This window comes from Acartia tonsa, chromosome 9, assembly GCF_053477335.1.
Source record: "Acartia tonsa isolate MP-2025a chromosome 9, ASM5347733v1, whole genome shotgun sequence".
Lineage (NCBI taxonomy): Eukaryota > Metazoa > Arthropoda > Copepoda > Calanoida > Acartiidae > Acartia > Acartia tonsa.
Genome location: NC_137268.1, coordinates 18805286 through 18822911, shown reverse-complemented (window position 1 = coordinate 18822911; position 17626 = coordinate 18805286). Strand labels below are relative to the sequence as shown.

The window sequence follows — 17626 nt, the reverse complement described above, 5'->3', positions numbered from 1 at the left end:
ATCAAAGCTCAAAAATAAGAGCATAAAAAGAATCATATATAAAAAGAGGACTCTGAGACACAATTTCTTAAACATGTATGGAAGGTTGATTCTTGAATCTTAATTGGGGCGAAGCCACAAGAGTTTTTATATAGTTCTATGAACGCTTATAGATGTTGGATTACAAAAAGGGTTTCTTCTATACTTAGGCTTGTTTTTAATAAGTTTCTATTGATATATAACATTTTAGATGGATTGTACTTGTAAGGAATGCTGTATTGGTCCTAGAGTTGTATTAACCTTTTATATTAGATTCATTGTTAGGAAAATTATTCGTTTGGTAGTTATTGTCTCAAAACCAAGAAGCATAGTGTCCATTGAAGGAGAATAAAATTGATTAATAGTTTGATAGTAAGATTTTATTGTTCTTAACACAATAAAATGGATAACTACTAACCAAAATATCCTCGATTGGTATTAATATTCCCCACTCTCGTGTTTGGATAGGGATTTGGTAACAGAAGTAAATTTATTTAAGAATTAGAGTAAAACACTAGGAAGGGTTAAATAACTGTAGCTCCTCATCGCAACCACCTTGTGCAACCTTTCTATTGGGTCATTGAACTAATGGTATCACTTATATTAACACAGCTAAGTAGCAGAAAATAATTTAGAAGCAGACGAAGAAGGTCTTAGAAAAAGGAAGAGAGGAAGTTGTCTGTATATACTACATCTATACTATGGATCTGTTAATTAAGAAACTATTCACTGACTTAAACAAAGCAGCAAATAGTGCCTAATAAAAATGACGTATTGCAATAAAATGACCAATGATAGGCCAGTATACTTTGTAATTAAACAATAGTAAAATATATGCTGGCCTATCATTGGTCATTTGTATTGTAGGACAACATTTTTACTAGGCATTATGCTGGTTCAATTAAATCAGTAAAAAGTTTTTTATTAAAATTTAGACACAGTATCTTTTCACAATCTAATCAAGACTTTATATTATCCGCGAAAGTTTTCAGCTCACAAATGACAGAAATATGTAGTATATAATTTAGTGAGAGAGAGGGAACAATGGGCTATTTATTACACTAGTCCACAAAGGTTTATAGTAAAGTTTTCTTATTCGTTGGCTTAACTACTTTGGGGCCTAGTGAAGTTTGATGATTGGCTAATTAATTTAAGTGATCAAAAGTTTCAACCACTAATTTTAATTACAGAAGGGGCTGTACAATGTACATCAATTTATCGGCCATTGTCTTATCCCTTGATATAAACTACCCCTCATGATTTCAAATAAAAATTTTGTGTTCAGATACTGAAAGCGAGGACGAACGAAGACGACGTTCGCGGACAAATTTTTCTCAGTGGCAACTAGAAGAATTGGAGCGAGTATTTCAGTCCTGTCACTATCCGGATGTTTTTATGCGGGAGGCCATTGCTCTTAAATTGGACCTAAAGGTATGTTATAATATTTACTATCCTTTGTTTTGAAACTTTGATTTAAATTTTTAAATTGATCAAGTGAAGATATATCTATTTTTAGTAGCGAAGCTACTCTATAATTCGAAATGTCCGTCCGTCTGTCCGTCTGTCCGTCCGTCCGTGTGAGACAGAATAGGGGAAACGTGATTTTCTCGGCTCCTATTAAAGATAGACAGCTGATATTTTTTGACAACATTCCCATTATTAAGGAGCACAATTAACTATAAAACATCAAGGGCGGTCGGACCGCTTTTTAGCAGGTTTTAGGCTATTTTTGTATTTTTCACATTTTTCTCCATATCTTCAGTGTTTATGGTCCGATTTTCAAAATTTTTTCAGTTATTGATATCAAAATTAAATTTCCTGTCGTTTACAGAAAACAGCCATGACGGCCACACTGCCATTTTGCAGGTTTTAGGCTATTTTTGTATTTTTCACATTTTCACCATATCTTCAGTGTTTATGGTCCAATTTTCAAAAAATTTTCAGTTATAGACATAAGAATTAAATTTCCCGTCGTTTTAAGAAAACAACTATGACGGCCAGACTGCCTTTTTGCAGGTTTTAGGCTATTTTTGTATTTTTCACATTATTCTCCATATCTTCAGTGTTTATGGTCCGATTTTCAATATTTTTTCAGTTATAGATATCAAAATTAAATTTCACGTTGTTTAAAGAAAACAACCATGGCGGTCAGACTGCCTTTTATCAGGTTTTTGGCTTTTTTTATATGTTTTACATATTTCCCCATATATTTGGCGTTTTTGGTCCCATTTTCAAACTTTTTTGGGATATTAGTATCAAAATAATTTTTCCCATTGTTATGAGAATCTTTTATGTAATCTACTTTGACTGTCGTCATCATTAAAAATAAAACAAGGTTTCGTGTTTATTTTCTCCAATAAATCTATTTTGATTTAAATAAATACACTTTAAATCTACTTTTACGTATTTCCATCCACGATTTTTTGTGCTTCGCTACTTATGGATGTTGTCATCCTTGTTTTTTATCTATTTAAAGGAAAATTTGACTTTTAATATTCTGGTCCCTAAACTTTCAAAAAACATGCTAAACAACTTTGGGCATTTTTTAATAATCTTAATTTGGTTGTAAACTATTAGTGTCGAAATTTTCCATTTATTTAGAATAAATAAGGGGAAATTTTGTTTTTCGTAATTGAAGGTGTAAATAAGTTTTTCATCCATTGTTCAATCCCTGAATACAACAGACTTGAGCGGAAAATGAATTTCGATTGTGTGTCAAAAAACCAAGAACGACAACTTTAGTAAATGCGCGAAGCAATGCCATAGAAATATATAGCTATTGTTGAGCATTGACAATATTAATTAGAATAACAATTGTGTTCCAATGATGATAAATTCATCTCCCCCCAACTCTAAGTGTTTAATTCTACCTGTAAAGGATAGAATTTCCGATTGGTTCGACCATGATTGTTAATGATAGTATGCCATTTAACATAAGTAGTATTACCTGACAGGGAGGGAGGAGACATTGGAGTGTTTATTACACTAGTCACTAGAGTGTTATAATAAAGTTTTGTTTTTCGATGGCCTAACAACCTTTCAGACTTTTATTGAATTTTGATTAGTTGGTTCATTTAGTTGAGTGTCCAAAAATTTCAACCACTAATTATAATCTACAGAAGATGTAATTATGTGTATCATCATTGGGATTCTACATTATTTTATCGGCCACTATCTTATCCCCTGATTAACTAATGTATCATAATCATGCTCTAAAAAACCTAATACGTTATATTTACATCCACCATCCAAGATATAGTTTGCAGAATATTAAAGGAAGAAAAAATATTTAGAGAAGTCACGCATCTAATAAAACACCTTGAAATTTAGAAAAGTGTTAGAGAATCATAATTTACTTTTTACTTTTCCTTTTCACAACTTTCCTCTGTTTGTCTGTTCATCTGGCTTTGTCCGTCAGTCTGTCTGTCTGTCTGACAATTGACATCTTTTTAGGATATTTCACTGTATGCAATTCCCCTTTGGGATTAAATAAGATCTGGTTTAAACCTCTTTTTTTGTGAAAGAATTTCTCATTTGTTTTAAACTTTTTTATTTGTCAGTAAAAATTATGATTAAATAATGTTTACATTCTGGCGAAATATCTAATTGAGTTTTACAGGTTTGTCCAAATTTTGAGGGAGGTTCAATTGTTTTTGCTGAGAAATTTTATTTGTTTGTTTGATCTTTGTCTGAAGTTTATTTCCTTGAATTTGGGGTGTTCATCTTGGAAGGATTGATTTATAAGTGAAAATATCTTAAAACCTTCCACTTATTTAATAGACCCAAAGAATCAAACATATAAACATCTTGGTACTAGGGTGTGGGGCAACGATTTGCTATTTTAATAAATTTACAATCCTTCTTTCCTCCTAAAGAATAAGCTTACAAAGTCAGAATTTGACACATTAAGTTTAAATTAGAAAATTATTTATTTTATGTTGTCCCTTCCACCATTCAAAATAGATATTTATCTTTTTTATATAAACTCCCCTTCCTAGTTTTGAGTTTTGTTAAATCATTTTGTCTTAGAATGAGGTTGTCAAAATATAGGCAGTAACAAACATTAGAATACTACTTCTGCCTTTGGAAACTAGTTAAACTTTTGTGTTGTTAATTATAATTTTAAAAACTTCGTAAATAAATAAAATAAATAAGACAAAAAACTTCATAAGCAATTCAATCTTTATTTTTATTTCGGAATAGTTTTACATGATTAAAGCAATTACAAGTACTATATATATGTTTTATGTTTATATATTTTTTTCCTAAAAGCCAAAGGCACTCTTTTTAGGCTTCTAAAATTATAAAGTAGATAAAATTACCATTGAGCAGTTTAATATGTCATTTCAAATGTATAAGATTTGATGTAGTAGGATTGAAAATAAACAAGATTGGTAGCATCCAAAAAATAGGTAAAAGGCAGAAAATTAAATATATCTTATTGAAATATTTTGAACTCCGGGGAGGGTGTTGGTACCCTCCCCAAAAATAGTTGTAAACCAGGTCCTATGAGAAGCTACCCTGTGAAGGGAAACCATAAAGGTTTAGCGAGATCTTTCAGTACAGACAAACAGACATCCTGTTACTTTATAATAAGGATACCCAGACATTTTAAGAACCTATCACATATAGCTATATTTGAGTCGAATTGAGAAATCTTCACAAATAATTTAGTAGTCTATCTCACATAGCAGCTGGATAAATTCCATTTTCCCGCCATCCCTAACTACAGTCAGATTGACAAAATGAGTTTTAGAGTAGCCTCGCTATTAAAAACACATTTCAAATCTTGGCCAAAATCATTTACATTTTTTGCCCCCATCAATTTAAACGTTTTGAATGATCTTCTCTCTCATATCAAATCTCTCTCTCTCTCTGACTCTCTCTCTCTCTCTCTTTCTTCCTTTCTTTCTTTCCCTTTATATCTTTTTTTTATCTATTTCTATTTTTCTCTCCTTATCTCTCTGTAATTTTAATCTACCACTCTCTCTCTCAAAGAAATATTTTGGTATTAGAATTAAGAAATGAAATGGAATTAAAAGTGTTTAAATGTAACAACAAAATAGAATCCATCTATTATTAGAATGTTGCCTTTGCAATTTTATCTATATTAATTTGTCACTTAAGATTTTATAAACAGCTAAATTGATTTGGTTCTCCTTTTTGGATTATTTACTTGGTTATATTATTTTGTCTTCATAGCTGTTATTTAAATAAAAGAAATTAGCTCATATATAAAAACACCTCAAAAAAAAAGAAAGAAAAATTTTGGAAAGAAATGAATTGAGCAATCATGAAATTTGTTATTATCACTTTTACCCGTGAAATGGTTTTTGGATACCTTCTCTTTCAAGCTTGGCGCATTTTTTCTGCCCAAAATTAATTAACAGTACATTTCCAGTATGGCTTCGAAACAGATAATCATCATCTGGATTAGAACCGGTTCTCATCCGTATTGAAAAATCAGGCATAGCATTGTATTACAGACAATTTTTCATGACTATTAAAATAAAAATCATAAAAGTGATACCAGTTTTGTTAGACCCGAAGGTTTTAATCGTATAATTTTTCATTTTGATATCCGCGGAAAGCTGTCTCTAATACGATGCGATAATAGTTATAGCCCGTGCCTTCGGCACCTCGGGGCTATAAAACTAGTTTTAATCTTATAATTGTACATTTCTACAGTCTTAGAAAGCTGGATATAATACGATGCTAAACATAGTTTTTTCGTATGGATGAGAACCAGTTCCTATCCACCGGATTCGAATGAATACGAGAAATATCTAATACAGTATTTTTACTTTTTTTGCCATAATTATCTATTCTTGTAAAGATTAATATTTAAGGATTTAAAACATGGAAATTTTGTCATAAAAAAGCACAGCAATTAAAAGTAGTAAACTATAAATGAGTAATTCTAGAGAAAATATATAAAAGAAAAAAAAATTTAATGGGTTCAAATTTTGCTTTTGAATGTGTGTGTTAAGGAGAACTGTGGTCTGTTGAATTAGGGTTGAATAAACAAACCACTGTCCCCTCTCTCTCTTATATATTAGATGCGCACAGAGAAACAGAAACAGAAACAGAAAAAGCGTTTGAGAGTTGACCAGACGTACAGACATAAACAAAATACAGAGTAGCTACTCTACTGAAATGAGAAAGCGCTAAAATTGCATTAAAATAGCAAACATGCTATACAAAAAATAAAAAAGGTGTATAATCCTTTTAATCGTTATTAGATAAAACATAACCCATTTTTCATGTATATTAATTATATTGTGTAGCCCTACGGGATACGCAACTGCTTTACCTATAATTACCTAAACAAAACCACCAAAACAAAGATATTTTGTCAGACCTCCACATGATTTTAAAATAAAATGAATCCTGGGGTGATTGGGTACTCAACTGTTTATTTAAAGAATAAAAAATGTAAACATGTAAAATTATTAAATACATAATTTAATCTTTTTCCTTTCCCACACCTTTCAGTAACAAACATTTTTTTCAGGGTAAACTTTTAAAATTACCAAAAATTTTAAAATTAGCTTAGCAAAAACGAAACGAAAAATTAAATTCGTTTAAACTGTTTAGATACTTTTTATAAATAACAATTGGTTGTTTCAAACTAGCAGTGTCAACCAATGATTTGATTTACAGATGGGGTAAATTAGTTTATCATCATTGAGAATGTACATCAATTTATCTTCCATTTTTTTACTCGTTAAGATTAACTAACACCAAAAATTTATAACTACTTAATAAAAATTACGTAATAAATAATGACTATATATTACGATCATTTAATTGCACTGTCCTTTTCTGTAAGTCCTGACAATTATAACTTGCACCTGTTATAAGCCATTGTATTTCCACCTTTTCTTTCTATCAATAGTCATAAGTTATCTCCAACAATAAGTGATTTAATTATTTTTTCATTCAAATTGCTTATTAAATTTTTTTTATGTGTTGGAACACTTAAAAGGCATGCATTTACATTGTAAGATGCATGAATAACACACACACAAACACACACGATCACACACAACACACATGCAAAAAACATACAAACAATTTTATTTGAAAAATGCAAATTATTTCTCTCACCTTTTCCACCTTTCATTTGGAATTTTAATTCATTTGATAATAAATGTGGTTGTATAGATGTATAATTCAGACAACTACCTCCCCCAAATAGCAAGGACCCTTTAGCAGCAGACGAAAATTAATTTCATTATACTTTATTTTCACAAGCTTTTGTGTGTGATTTTATTGTTTTGGATTGTTTTGCTTAAAAATAAAATTTTAAATTTTACTTTACCAGCTACCAGCTGATTTTCACAGACCCAATACAAAATCGTGATAGGGTCCTTGCCTTGTATATATGGAAAGTTACATATAGCCCTTGCCCCCTCTATTCTTTTTACTAATCATTAAATGAAAGAAAAAAAAGAACGAATTGTATCTTTATATATTAGCTGTTAAAAAATAGAAATGTTTTTTTTTTATACAATTGTTGTTTTTTTTCTATGATTTTTTTACTTAAAATACATCTAAATTTGTAATGGTTAAAAACAATCCACACTTCGTCTACATTGTCTACCATTTTCTCTAAAATCATTTAAAATGTTTCATTTTTGCAAAAAAAATGTTAGAAAACACAAAGTAATGCCGCCTCAGAGAGAAATTTGTTTTAAGCATTTTCCATTTTGGATGAGTTAGTCCTTTTTTGCAACCCCCACGCCCCTCATATTTTTTAATGTATATATCAGCTTTGCTTAATAATAAAATTGTGCTGTTTATATATCAACGTATATATATTCATTTAAATAACTAGCTAAATTTAAAAACCTGTTCAAAATTATTTTGACTACATATATGTTATTAAATTAATTGAATTGTAATTTTTTTTCTCGTATTCATTCGAATCCGGTGGATAGGAACCGGTTCTCATCCATACGAAAAAACTATGTCTAGCATCGTATTATATCCTTCGGCACCACGGGGCTAAAAAAACTAGTTTTAATCTTATAATTGTACATTCTATATCCGCGGAAAGCCGTTTATAATACGATACGAGAAATAACTATTCTCGTATTCATTCGAATCCGGTGGATAGGAACCGGTTCTCATCCATACGAAAAAACTATGTCTAGCATCGTATTATATCCAGTTTTCTACGAATATAGAAATGTACAATCATAAGATTAAAACTAGTTTTTTTAGCCGTTGCCTTCGGCAACTCGGGGCTAAAAAAAAACTAGTTTTAATCTTATAATTGTACATTCTATATCCGCGGAAAGCCGTTTATAATACCATGCGAGAAATAACTATTCTCTCAATAGTATCAATTAAAATTTAAGGGATATTGTTAAAATTTGTTTTCTTATTTTAACTATTTTCTATTTTCTTCTCAAATGAAAATAAGTGCAATTTTTACAATTTAGAAATTCATCTCAACACTTTTTTCATTCTCCATTTGATGAAAGCCATATTAAAAGACCTAACTACTTATTTTTAAAAACCTTTTTTTTTCGTGAAAAGATCAAATTAAAAAGTTATTAACCCTCTGATTCTCAGTAGTAGCAAAGCTACTTTATAATCTTTACATTTAGTTAGTCATTATGTTTGCTTCTTAATCAAAATATTCTTATAATACCAGAGATCTTAAAGGATATGGCAATGGACAATAAATTGAAGTACACCCTCAATTATGATAATCAAAAGACCTTGAAGTTATTTAGTCAACAAATCAGAGAACGTGCTTAAAATTTACAGCTTATTTTTTCTTCTTTTAAATTCTAACTCAGAATGCAAGTTCCATGACTGCTTATGTATTTTTGACTATGTTATTGTCTTTGGTTATGACGTATTTAGACTCAAACTCAATAAAATAAATTTGCTCTGCTACTTTTGAAAAAGTACTTCCTTGTTTTAGTTTAAATTGGTCCGCACATCAATTTCCTGAAGATTTGCCACGCAAAAATATTTTAACTTGGCTTGATTGAAACACTGCATCCACAGTTAAGGGAATTGACATGGCTTTTGCATAAAGTGTCATGAGTCCACTGGATGAGCACACTTTTTTTTCTCTCCCACAACCCTCCCAAGAGATATCACCTCTAGAAAAAATCCCCTTCACCCTAAAACAAATTTGATAAAAACTAAAATTGAAAATGGGGGAAGGGGTTGAACAATTTTGGTTTGCAAATTCAACTTAATCCTTCTCAAAAGCTTCTGGAAACCTCTAGGGGCAAAGCCAATAGTAATGATATTAAAAACTAGTGACAAGAAGCCAGCAATCTGATGTGTGTTTTTGAAAATATTTATAAAACTTAAGAATACCAAATATTTTAGTAAAATATATGTACCGTACTTATCAGACTCTGATCTAGCACCCCATTTAAAAACTTCTGCTATATAAGATGTTGTTAAAATTAAGGGTTAAGGAAATACAATGACACACAGGCACGGGCATAATTTAATATTTTTGTCAGTCAGGACTTAAGACTAAGAGAATTGCCCAAAAGTTTAAAAATGTAACTAGAATTTTGAATTAGGTTTTAGAAATAAGGATAAAAAGGACTGTTTAAAATGTGTGGTTTACCAAAAGACAGATTGAAATTGGTAAATTAAGAAAATCATTCAGCTCCTGCTCAGTTCCAAGAAAAGGTTATTAAGGCATCCAACTGATTGTGTGTGTGTCAGTGGGGGACAAGCCCAATATTTGCATGCTCAAGATATAAAGGCATACGAGGCATTCTACGCACAGGCTAATCAAGGTTTTAAAGTTGTCTTCTATATTGATTGTAACATCTTATTAGTATGCATAAATTACTCAAATTTTGTACTAATATTGGAAGTTTCATGACTATAAGAATCGGCCTAGGTGGGACAGCTAGCAGGCTGCGCGCCAAAATACATACCAATTACTTTCAATATGATTTTGAGTGAATTTTAAATGAAAATATAATAGGATTTTGCATTCATAGCTACTGCATGGCTTGGCGTGGTGTGTGGCATCAACTTTTTTTTTAGCTACTGCTCATAGATTGATATAGGCTGGGCTGATGTTATATTTATGTCTTGTTTTTGTAAACAAGGATAACAACATCCATTGAAATGGCCCTATACATCACAATTGCAAGATAAATTGTTGCATCCAAAAAGATAGAGTTGATCCATCTAGTACACTTAGTACCTTACAAAGTATTACATCTACTAGTACTACACATAATCTTTGTTTGAAAGTCCTAACTGTTCCTGGTGCTATTTCAGTTGCACCTGTTTATGGGTGAAGGCAATTCTGGAATTAGGTTTCAATCTCAACGTCTCTAGTATACATTTTGTTATAGATGTGAAAAATACCCTTCTAGTTTATATATTTGAAAATTGAATCTATTGACTAACAAGTTTGTTTTAAGGAATCTCGCATATCAGTGTGGTTCCAGAACAGGCGTGCCAAGTACCGCAAGAAGGAGAACACCAAGAAGGGTCCGGGGAGACCTGCCCACAATGCCCACCCCCAGACTTGCTCGGGGGAACCACTCACCCCGGATGAACTCATTAGAAAAGAACAGGTACTTGCGTCCAAAAAAGTTTGTGTTATGGGAACATCAACAAGATATTAACAAGATATTAAACCCTTGTGACGAAATCATATCGATAATGACTCTTTTAATTTTGTTGATTTCCAATCGGTCCAGCAGTTACCAAGATCTTAAGCTTTAGACAAACGGACAGACATATTTCTTCTTTGTATCATAAAATAGTTTTTAGAAGAAAAGCTACTCTTTAGCTAATGTAAAGTTCTGAACATTCTTGTCTATATAATTTTTTGAATTTTAAAATAATGGTGGTTTTAAATTGATTTTTTGCAATTGATTCCTAGGACAAATTAGTACAATATTGACAGGAAAGCATTTCTTCAAAAACTTTTTCAAAAAGAATGTCTTAATAATATACTGTTCTTTTAAAGCGCTGCCATGCTTTAGTTATGAATAACTGTTTGTGCGTCTGTTTCATCAGCTGATGCCTTTTAATTTAGGAGAGGCAGGAGAAGAAAATCCGCAAGCAGTTGGACAAGCAACAGAAGAAGTTGGCACTGAAGGGAATCCATGTTGATATGGATACTCTCAAGAAAGAATATCTGGTTCAGAGAGGAATTATTACTGAACAGGTACAAATAAATCTATAAATATATGTAGATATATAACCATAAAATTAATTTGATCCCCCTGTTGTGGAACTTTTTCGTCTGCTAGCAAATTGCTTTCTGCTCATTTGTAGAAACTTGGCTGTGTTAATATTCCCGACACTATTGGTTGATTATCAAAGAGCCTATTGAAAATTGGAACATTTAATCCCTTCCCCTCTAGTATTTTATTCTAATCAAGTATATTATCTATTTAATATCTATTAATGATAAACACGGATGGCAACTTCGACAAGTAGTGAAGCTTATAATTCCAAAAATATTTCTACTTTACTTGCCAAGGAAAGTTTCTAATTAAGTTTGCTTACAGAGCATTACAGATAGACCGCCGGACCAATAAAATTACATAATAGGTGCTCTATGTTCAACAAAATCTTTTTAAAAGTAGTTACTTATCTCTAATGACAGCCAAGAAAATCACATTTTCCATATACAAATACTGAATGTGCATGTTTAAAGATAATATTCACACTATATTTCAGTCGTCTATTTTGTGTAGCAGCAGAGTTATCGCATAGCCTTACTGACAGACAGACTGACAGACGGACAGACACAGGGAATTATATAGAGAAGCTCTGCTGCTGAGAATGATTCTCAATTTCAATGAACCAAAAGACATGTTAAGGATAAGGAAGACACAAATGTTAATTTCTTATCGTGCAATCAACAAATCCCAAAAGTCTTTCTTTATTTGTTCAACTGTTTCCAAGATCATAAGTAACACTTTTATAATTCAGGATATAGATGTAGTGGGTGATGGAAGTAGTCTGATGGCTCATAGGAAGAAGCTAAGTGCCTTTACCATTGAAAGCATACTTTCTGGCATGGCTGAAATAAAGGTAAACAATCAGCAACAAACATTAAGCTATACAAATTGGAAAGAATTTTAATGAATATAATAAATTTGAAATCTGCATAAAATTTTAAGGATTTTTTATAAAATTCGTTTTTTATATAATTCATTATTTAAAAGCGCAAATCCAATTTAAGTTAATAAATTTTGACCAATAGGATAGGTGGATTGGAAACTACCTGCGCTCTAATTGGTTGAATGGTGTACGTCACTTAAGCTTCTCCAATCAGAGCGCAGATAGTTTTCAATCCACCAATCACAGATGTCAAAATTATTTAACTTAATTTGTATTTGCGCTTAAAGATAAAGAATTATACAAAAAACGAATTTTATAAAAATTCCTTAAAATTTTATGCAGATTTCAAATCTATTATATTCATTAAAATTCTTTCCAACTTTTATAGCTTAACTAACATTTAATATATTATCAATAAGTAGAAATGCAATATCCTATTGTATAAAGTAGTAAGGGTTTTGTTTAACTAATAAACTATTCGGGTTCTGTATTTTAGGTAAGCTTCACATAGGTCCTGTGATGGATTTACGCTATTTCATTTCACTTTAATTCTTTTAAGCTATTTTTCTAGCCCCTCTCTACTTCTTCGATTACAGAGCCCCTATAAGGTAGGGCCGAAGCCGCTATTATTTATTTTATTAAAAAAATAAAATAATGTAATTGAATAATATAGAATATCCTAAAACATATTTGATAAATGTAATGTCCAAATGACAATTTATGTGTAATGCAATCAATTACAAAAATATTTGAAAAAATACCTTTATTCTAGGAAGAGGATTCCATGTCAGAGAGCAATCACAACGCATCATTTGACGAGGGTGACAACACAACCCAAGGGGGAGTATCACCCTCCACCTCCAGGGCCTCATCCCCAGCCTCTACCCCCAACCCATACTACAACCACCTCCCCTACTCCCCAATATTTGGTGCTAACAACAATATGTCTCACAACTCACTGGTGGGGGCCCCTCAAATCAAGGAAGAGCCGCATGATAGTATTGCTGAAAACGACACTGGTCCTCCTAACTATCCAACACCGTTGATGCCTGACTTTAGATTTTCACAAAATTTTCTTTCACACTTCTTTGACCGAAGAAAGTTTTTTAACCAAAATAATATCAACCATCAGGAGGAGGAAGGACAAATGAAACACATTGAAAAACCGGTTCCTACATTGTCTCAGGCAGCTAGTCTTGATATAATAAGGGATAGATTAGAAGCTGCAATGGTGGCAAGAACCATGGCAAGTCAGGTGACAGAGTCAAACGCCTTTTTCAAGTCAGAAAAAGAAGAGGAACTGGAAAATGCTCCTTCTGATAATACAGTTGAATCTTTAGAGAAAAATGTTACTGAAAACAAGTCAGAAGTAGAAGAAGCCTTTGTAGAGAAAGATGATTTGGATTGTAGTCAATAAGATTTTAGATAGTTTTGTTTGTTATTTAGTATGACAGCTACTCTTTAATTGATATCTATTTTGTCTGTAAGTCTTTTGTTAGGTTTTATAAACAATAATAAACGTCATTTGTCAGTAAAATATGTTAAAATCATAAATGAAAAGCTTAATATTGCTACGCTCCTCATGGACAAATTTACCCTTGTATTTTGAATCTCATATTAGTTATCCTTTCATTTTATTTGTAAAACTTTTAATAGTAAAAAAGCTTTTTTTCTGTATGATAAACTTAACTTTAAAAAATCATGATAAAATTACACCAAAATTTACATAATAAATTTTTTTAAAACATAAAATCAATTGAATCTCATTTTTGTAATTAAATCTAACAATAGATAGTTCTCTAAAACTCTCAAAAGATATCAATGGATATAAATAAACCTATAAGTGCCATTAAAAGTAAATAATAATATGTAATATAATATTAGATTTTAAATTTGATTTTTTTATAGTGTGCTAGTGAATTTTAGATAAAATTTAATAATTTTTTTATCTTAAGTCGGTTATGCGAAGGAAAATTTGATGCCTACAAGATTAAAGGACGGCCGTTGACGGTTAAGTGGTTGACCATACAGTCTAAGGTCGAATATCGCCAGAGAACCATTATGCATAACCTAGACGACAAATTAGTCTGTTCAGTTAGCTGTTTTAATTCCTTCCTTCGCATTTCAAACTTAATTTTTCTTACATGTAACTGAAGCTTTAGTTTATGAAATAATATTTAGTAAATAACTAGTACTTAGCTTTATATTATAATTAGTTTAAAGAGGTAAACCAACTCCCACCCAAAAAAAGTAAATTTTTCAATTATAAAAACTAAACATTTTTTTTAGGGGTTGAGAAGAAAGGTACCTCTTCTGCTAATATGCCTATGTAAATCAGCTTTAATTAAATTATAAATTGTAAACCAGACCGTTTAAAGGATAAAAATAAAGATGACATTATTTATAAGTAGCGAAGCAAGAAAAATTTAAAATAATTATCAAAAGGTTGAACAGATATACGACCTACATTAGAAGAAATTTACACAACCAATTTCAATAGTATATTTTATACAGTAGCCAATAAAACTACATTTCCTATCCTATTATATAAAGTAGTAAGCTTTTTTGTCTGTACCGAAGGATCTCGCTAAACGCTAAACTGATCGGGTTCTCCTTAGCAGGGTAGCTTCTCATAGGTCCAAGGAAGGTTTATAACCATTTTCTTGGGGGATGGGACACCCCCAACCCCCCAAAAAAATGAAAAATCCCCCCCCCCAAATTTTTTTTACTTTTTCTTTTAAAATCTAAAATAAGAAATTGAATTAATAAATTCGACTCTCTCCTCCTCAAGTGCCCCTAGAGGCCTCTAGGGGCGTAGCCGCTAATATAAAATAAAGTATAACGTAATACTTAAATAGCCAAGAACTACGTTTTGTTCTCACGCTGCACTGTATCGAATGACTGACGGACAGTCACCTTACAGAGTAATTTCGTTACTATAATTTACAAGTAGTACAACATAGATAACAAAAATTGTGCTAAAAAACTAAGAATTTAATGTAGCGGGACAAAGTGTCTCAAAAATCAGCCATGTGACGCCATAAAAATGAGGAAGATGAGAGGAGAAGTGGGAAAGACAAATCCTAAAAAAGAGATGGATAATTAGTCAATTTTATCATGTCACATGGGTGATTTTTGAGACACTTTGTCCCGCTACAATTTATTTTAACTTTGAATTAAATCAATGTAGATCTAGAAGGGAAATAATTATAGCATAAAAATCTTGCAAGTTAAAAATAATATCCTTTAAATATTCTAATTTTTAAATTGTAATGTAAAATAAATCAGGGAGAGAAGGGACAATGCCGGCGTTAATAAGTTTATAATCCTCTTACCAAAGGCAGAAATTAACTTATGTGAGAGGAATAATTACCATTCATTGTCCCATCCCTCACTCCCTGAAAAAAAAAATATAATATTGTCCTAAAACAGGGTTAAATATACGTCATGTAAATCATATTGTTTTTTTTATTGAGTTGCGAAGCTACTCTACTAGTTATGGTTGTTGGTCGGTCTGTCTAAAATGCTTAATCATAGCAGGGAAAAGATTTTAATAGCCTCAAGGGTTTTAAGCGATAAGACAATTGACGATAAATGGAGGTACTTCCCCAAAGATGATACACAACATTGCCCCTTCTGTAGATTACAATTAGTGGTTGAAACGTTTGGGCACTAAACTTAATTAACCAACCAATAAAAAATCAATGGAGTCTCTAAGGTTGTTAACCACACAAATAAGAAAACTTTAATTTTAAAACTTTGGGGACTTGTGCAGGGGCATCCAAGCTTTTTATTTTGGGGGGGGGGGGTAAAATAGCGCGCGAAGCGCGCTGCAAATTTTTTTTACCCCCCCCAAAATTTTTACCCCGGGGGTAAAATTTGCTTGGGGGGGGGGGGGGTAATTACCCCCCCTGAAATCTGTTGGCAGGGGTAAATTTAGTTTACCCCCCCCAAAATTTACCCCCGGGGTAAAATTTTTTGGGGGGGTAATTTAAATTTGATTAAATATATAGTATTAAAAATGCGCGCGAAGCGCGCAAAAATTTTTTTTATTAGAGATTTTTTATTTTGGGGGGGGGGTATTTAACCCCCCAAAATTGTTTGGGAGGGGTAAATAACCCCTCCTAAATGGTTGGGGGTGCCTACGGCACCCCCAGGGTATGGGTAAATTTTAAATGGGGGGGGGGGGTAAAATGAAAAAATTTTTTTGGGGGGTAATCGCCTCATTACCCCCCCCCTTGGACGCCTATGGACTTGTGTAATAAACATACCAATGTCCCCTCCCTACAATCCAATGGAAAATATAGGAAAGGATTTTTTATAACAAATTTTTAATGATTTGTTAACCAGATTTGAAAATACCGTTTATAGATAATAATCTATTTAAATAAGATATAAAATCGACGCCTTCTATGTTATTGCTGTGTTTAATATAGAACGCATGCTATACCAAGCACACACACAAAAACATGGTTGACAAAATGATGAATCAAAAATGTATAAATTATAATGAAATAATAGACTATAGTCAAAATGAAGCTTTGTATGTATATTGTTCGAGTCTACAAACATAAGCAGTAAATAAACTGATTTATTCTTTTTTATCCTATTTGTAATTTCTTTTTTTTTGGGAAAGGTAAGACACCTGCCATTTCTAAAAACATTAGACTTCTAAAATAATATACATGTGGCAGCTTTAGATTGTAAAATAACCTATTTTTAAAATCATAGTTATGGCAACCATATTTTATGAATTGTGGTCTATGGCAACCATATATTATAATATAACAGTTATGGCAACCAAGGTTATTAACATAATAGTTAAGGTAACTATGGTTTACAACATAACAGTTAAGGCAACCATAGTTTGAAGATAAAAGTTAAGGCGACAATGTTTTTATAAAATAACAGTTGTGGCAACCATGGTTTATAAAATAACAGTAATGGCAACCATGGTTTATTAATGATAGTTGTGGCAACCATGGTTTATTAATAATAGTTATGGCAACAATGGATTAATAATAATAGTTATGGCAACTATGGTTTATTAATAATAGTTATGTCAACCATGGTTTATTATTAAAAGTTATGGCAACCATGGTTTATTAATGACAATTATGGCAACCATGTTTTGTAAAATACAGTTAAGGCAACCATAGTTTATAACAAAACAGTTATGGTAACCACATCATGGTTTATAAAATAAAAGTTAAGGCAACCATGGTTTATAAAATAACAGTTATGGCAACCATGGTTATCAAATAATAGTTAAGGCAACCATAGTTTATGAAATAACAGTTATGACAACCATGGTTTATAAATAATAGTTAAGGCAACCATAGTTTATGAAATGACAGTTATGGCAACCATGGTTTATAAATAATAGTGAAGGCGACCATGGTTTATATAAGATAACAGTTATGATAACCATGGTCTATCAAATAACAGGTATGGCAACCATGGTTTATAAAATATCAGTTATGGCAACCATCTATAATACAAAGTAGAACGATGTCTGTCT

At 31.5% G+C, this 17626-nt stretch overlaps 1 protein-coding gene across 1 annotated transcript in view; it reads left to right on the top strand.

Moving 5' to 3' along the window:
* Positions 1–14482, top strand: part of LOC145327752 (uncharacterized) — a 42692-nt gene extending 28210 nt beyond the window's left edge. The window contains exons 4-8 of the mRNA XM_080171307.1: positions 1304–1449; positions 10446–10601; positions 11069–11200; positions 11974–12075; positions 12878–14482. Coding sequence (XP_080027433.1) covers positions 1304–1449; positions 10446–10601; positions 11069–11200; positions 11974–12075; positions 12878–13522 — 1181 coding nt within the window. The 3' untranslated portion in view covers positions 13523–14482. The remainder of the gene's footprint in view (positions 1–1303; positions 1450–10445; positions 10602–11068; positions 11201–11973; positions 12076–12877) is intronic.
* Positions 14483–17626: the final 3144 nt, after the last annotated feature.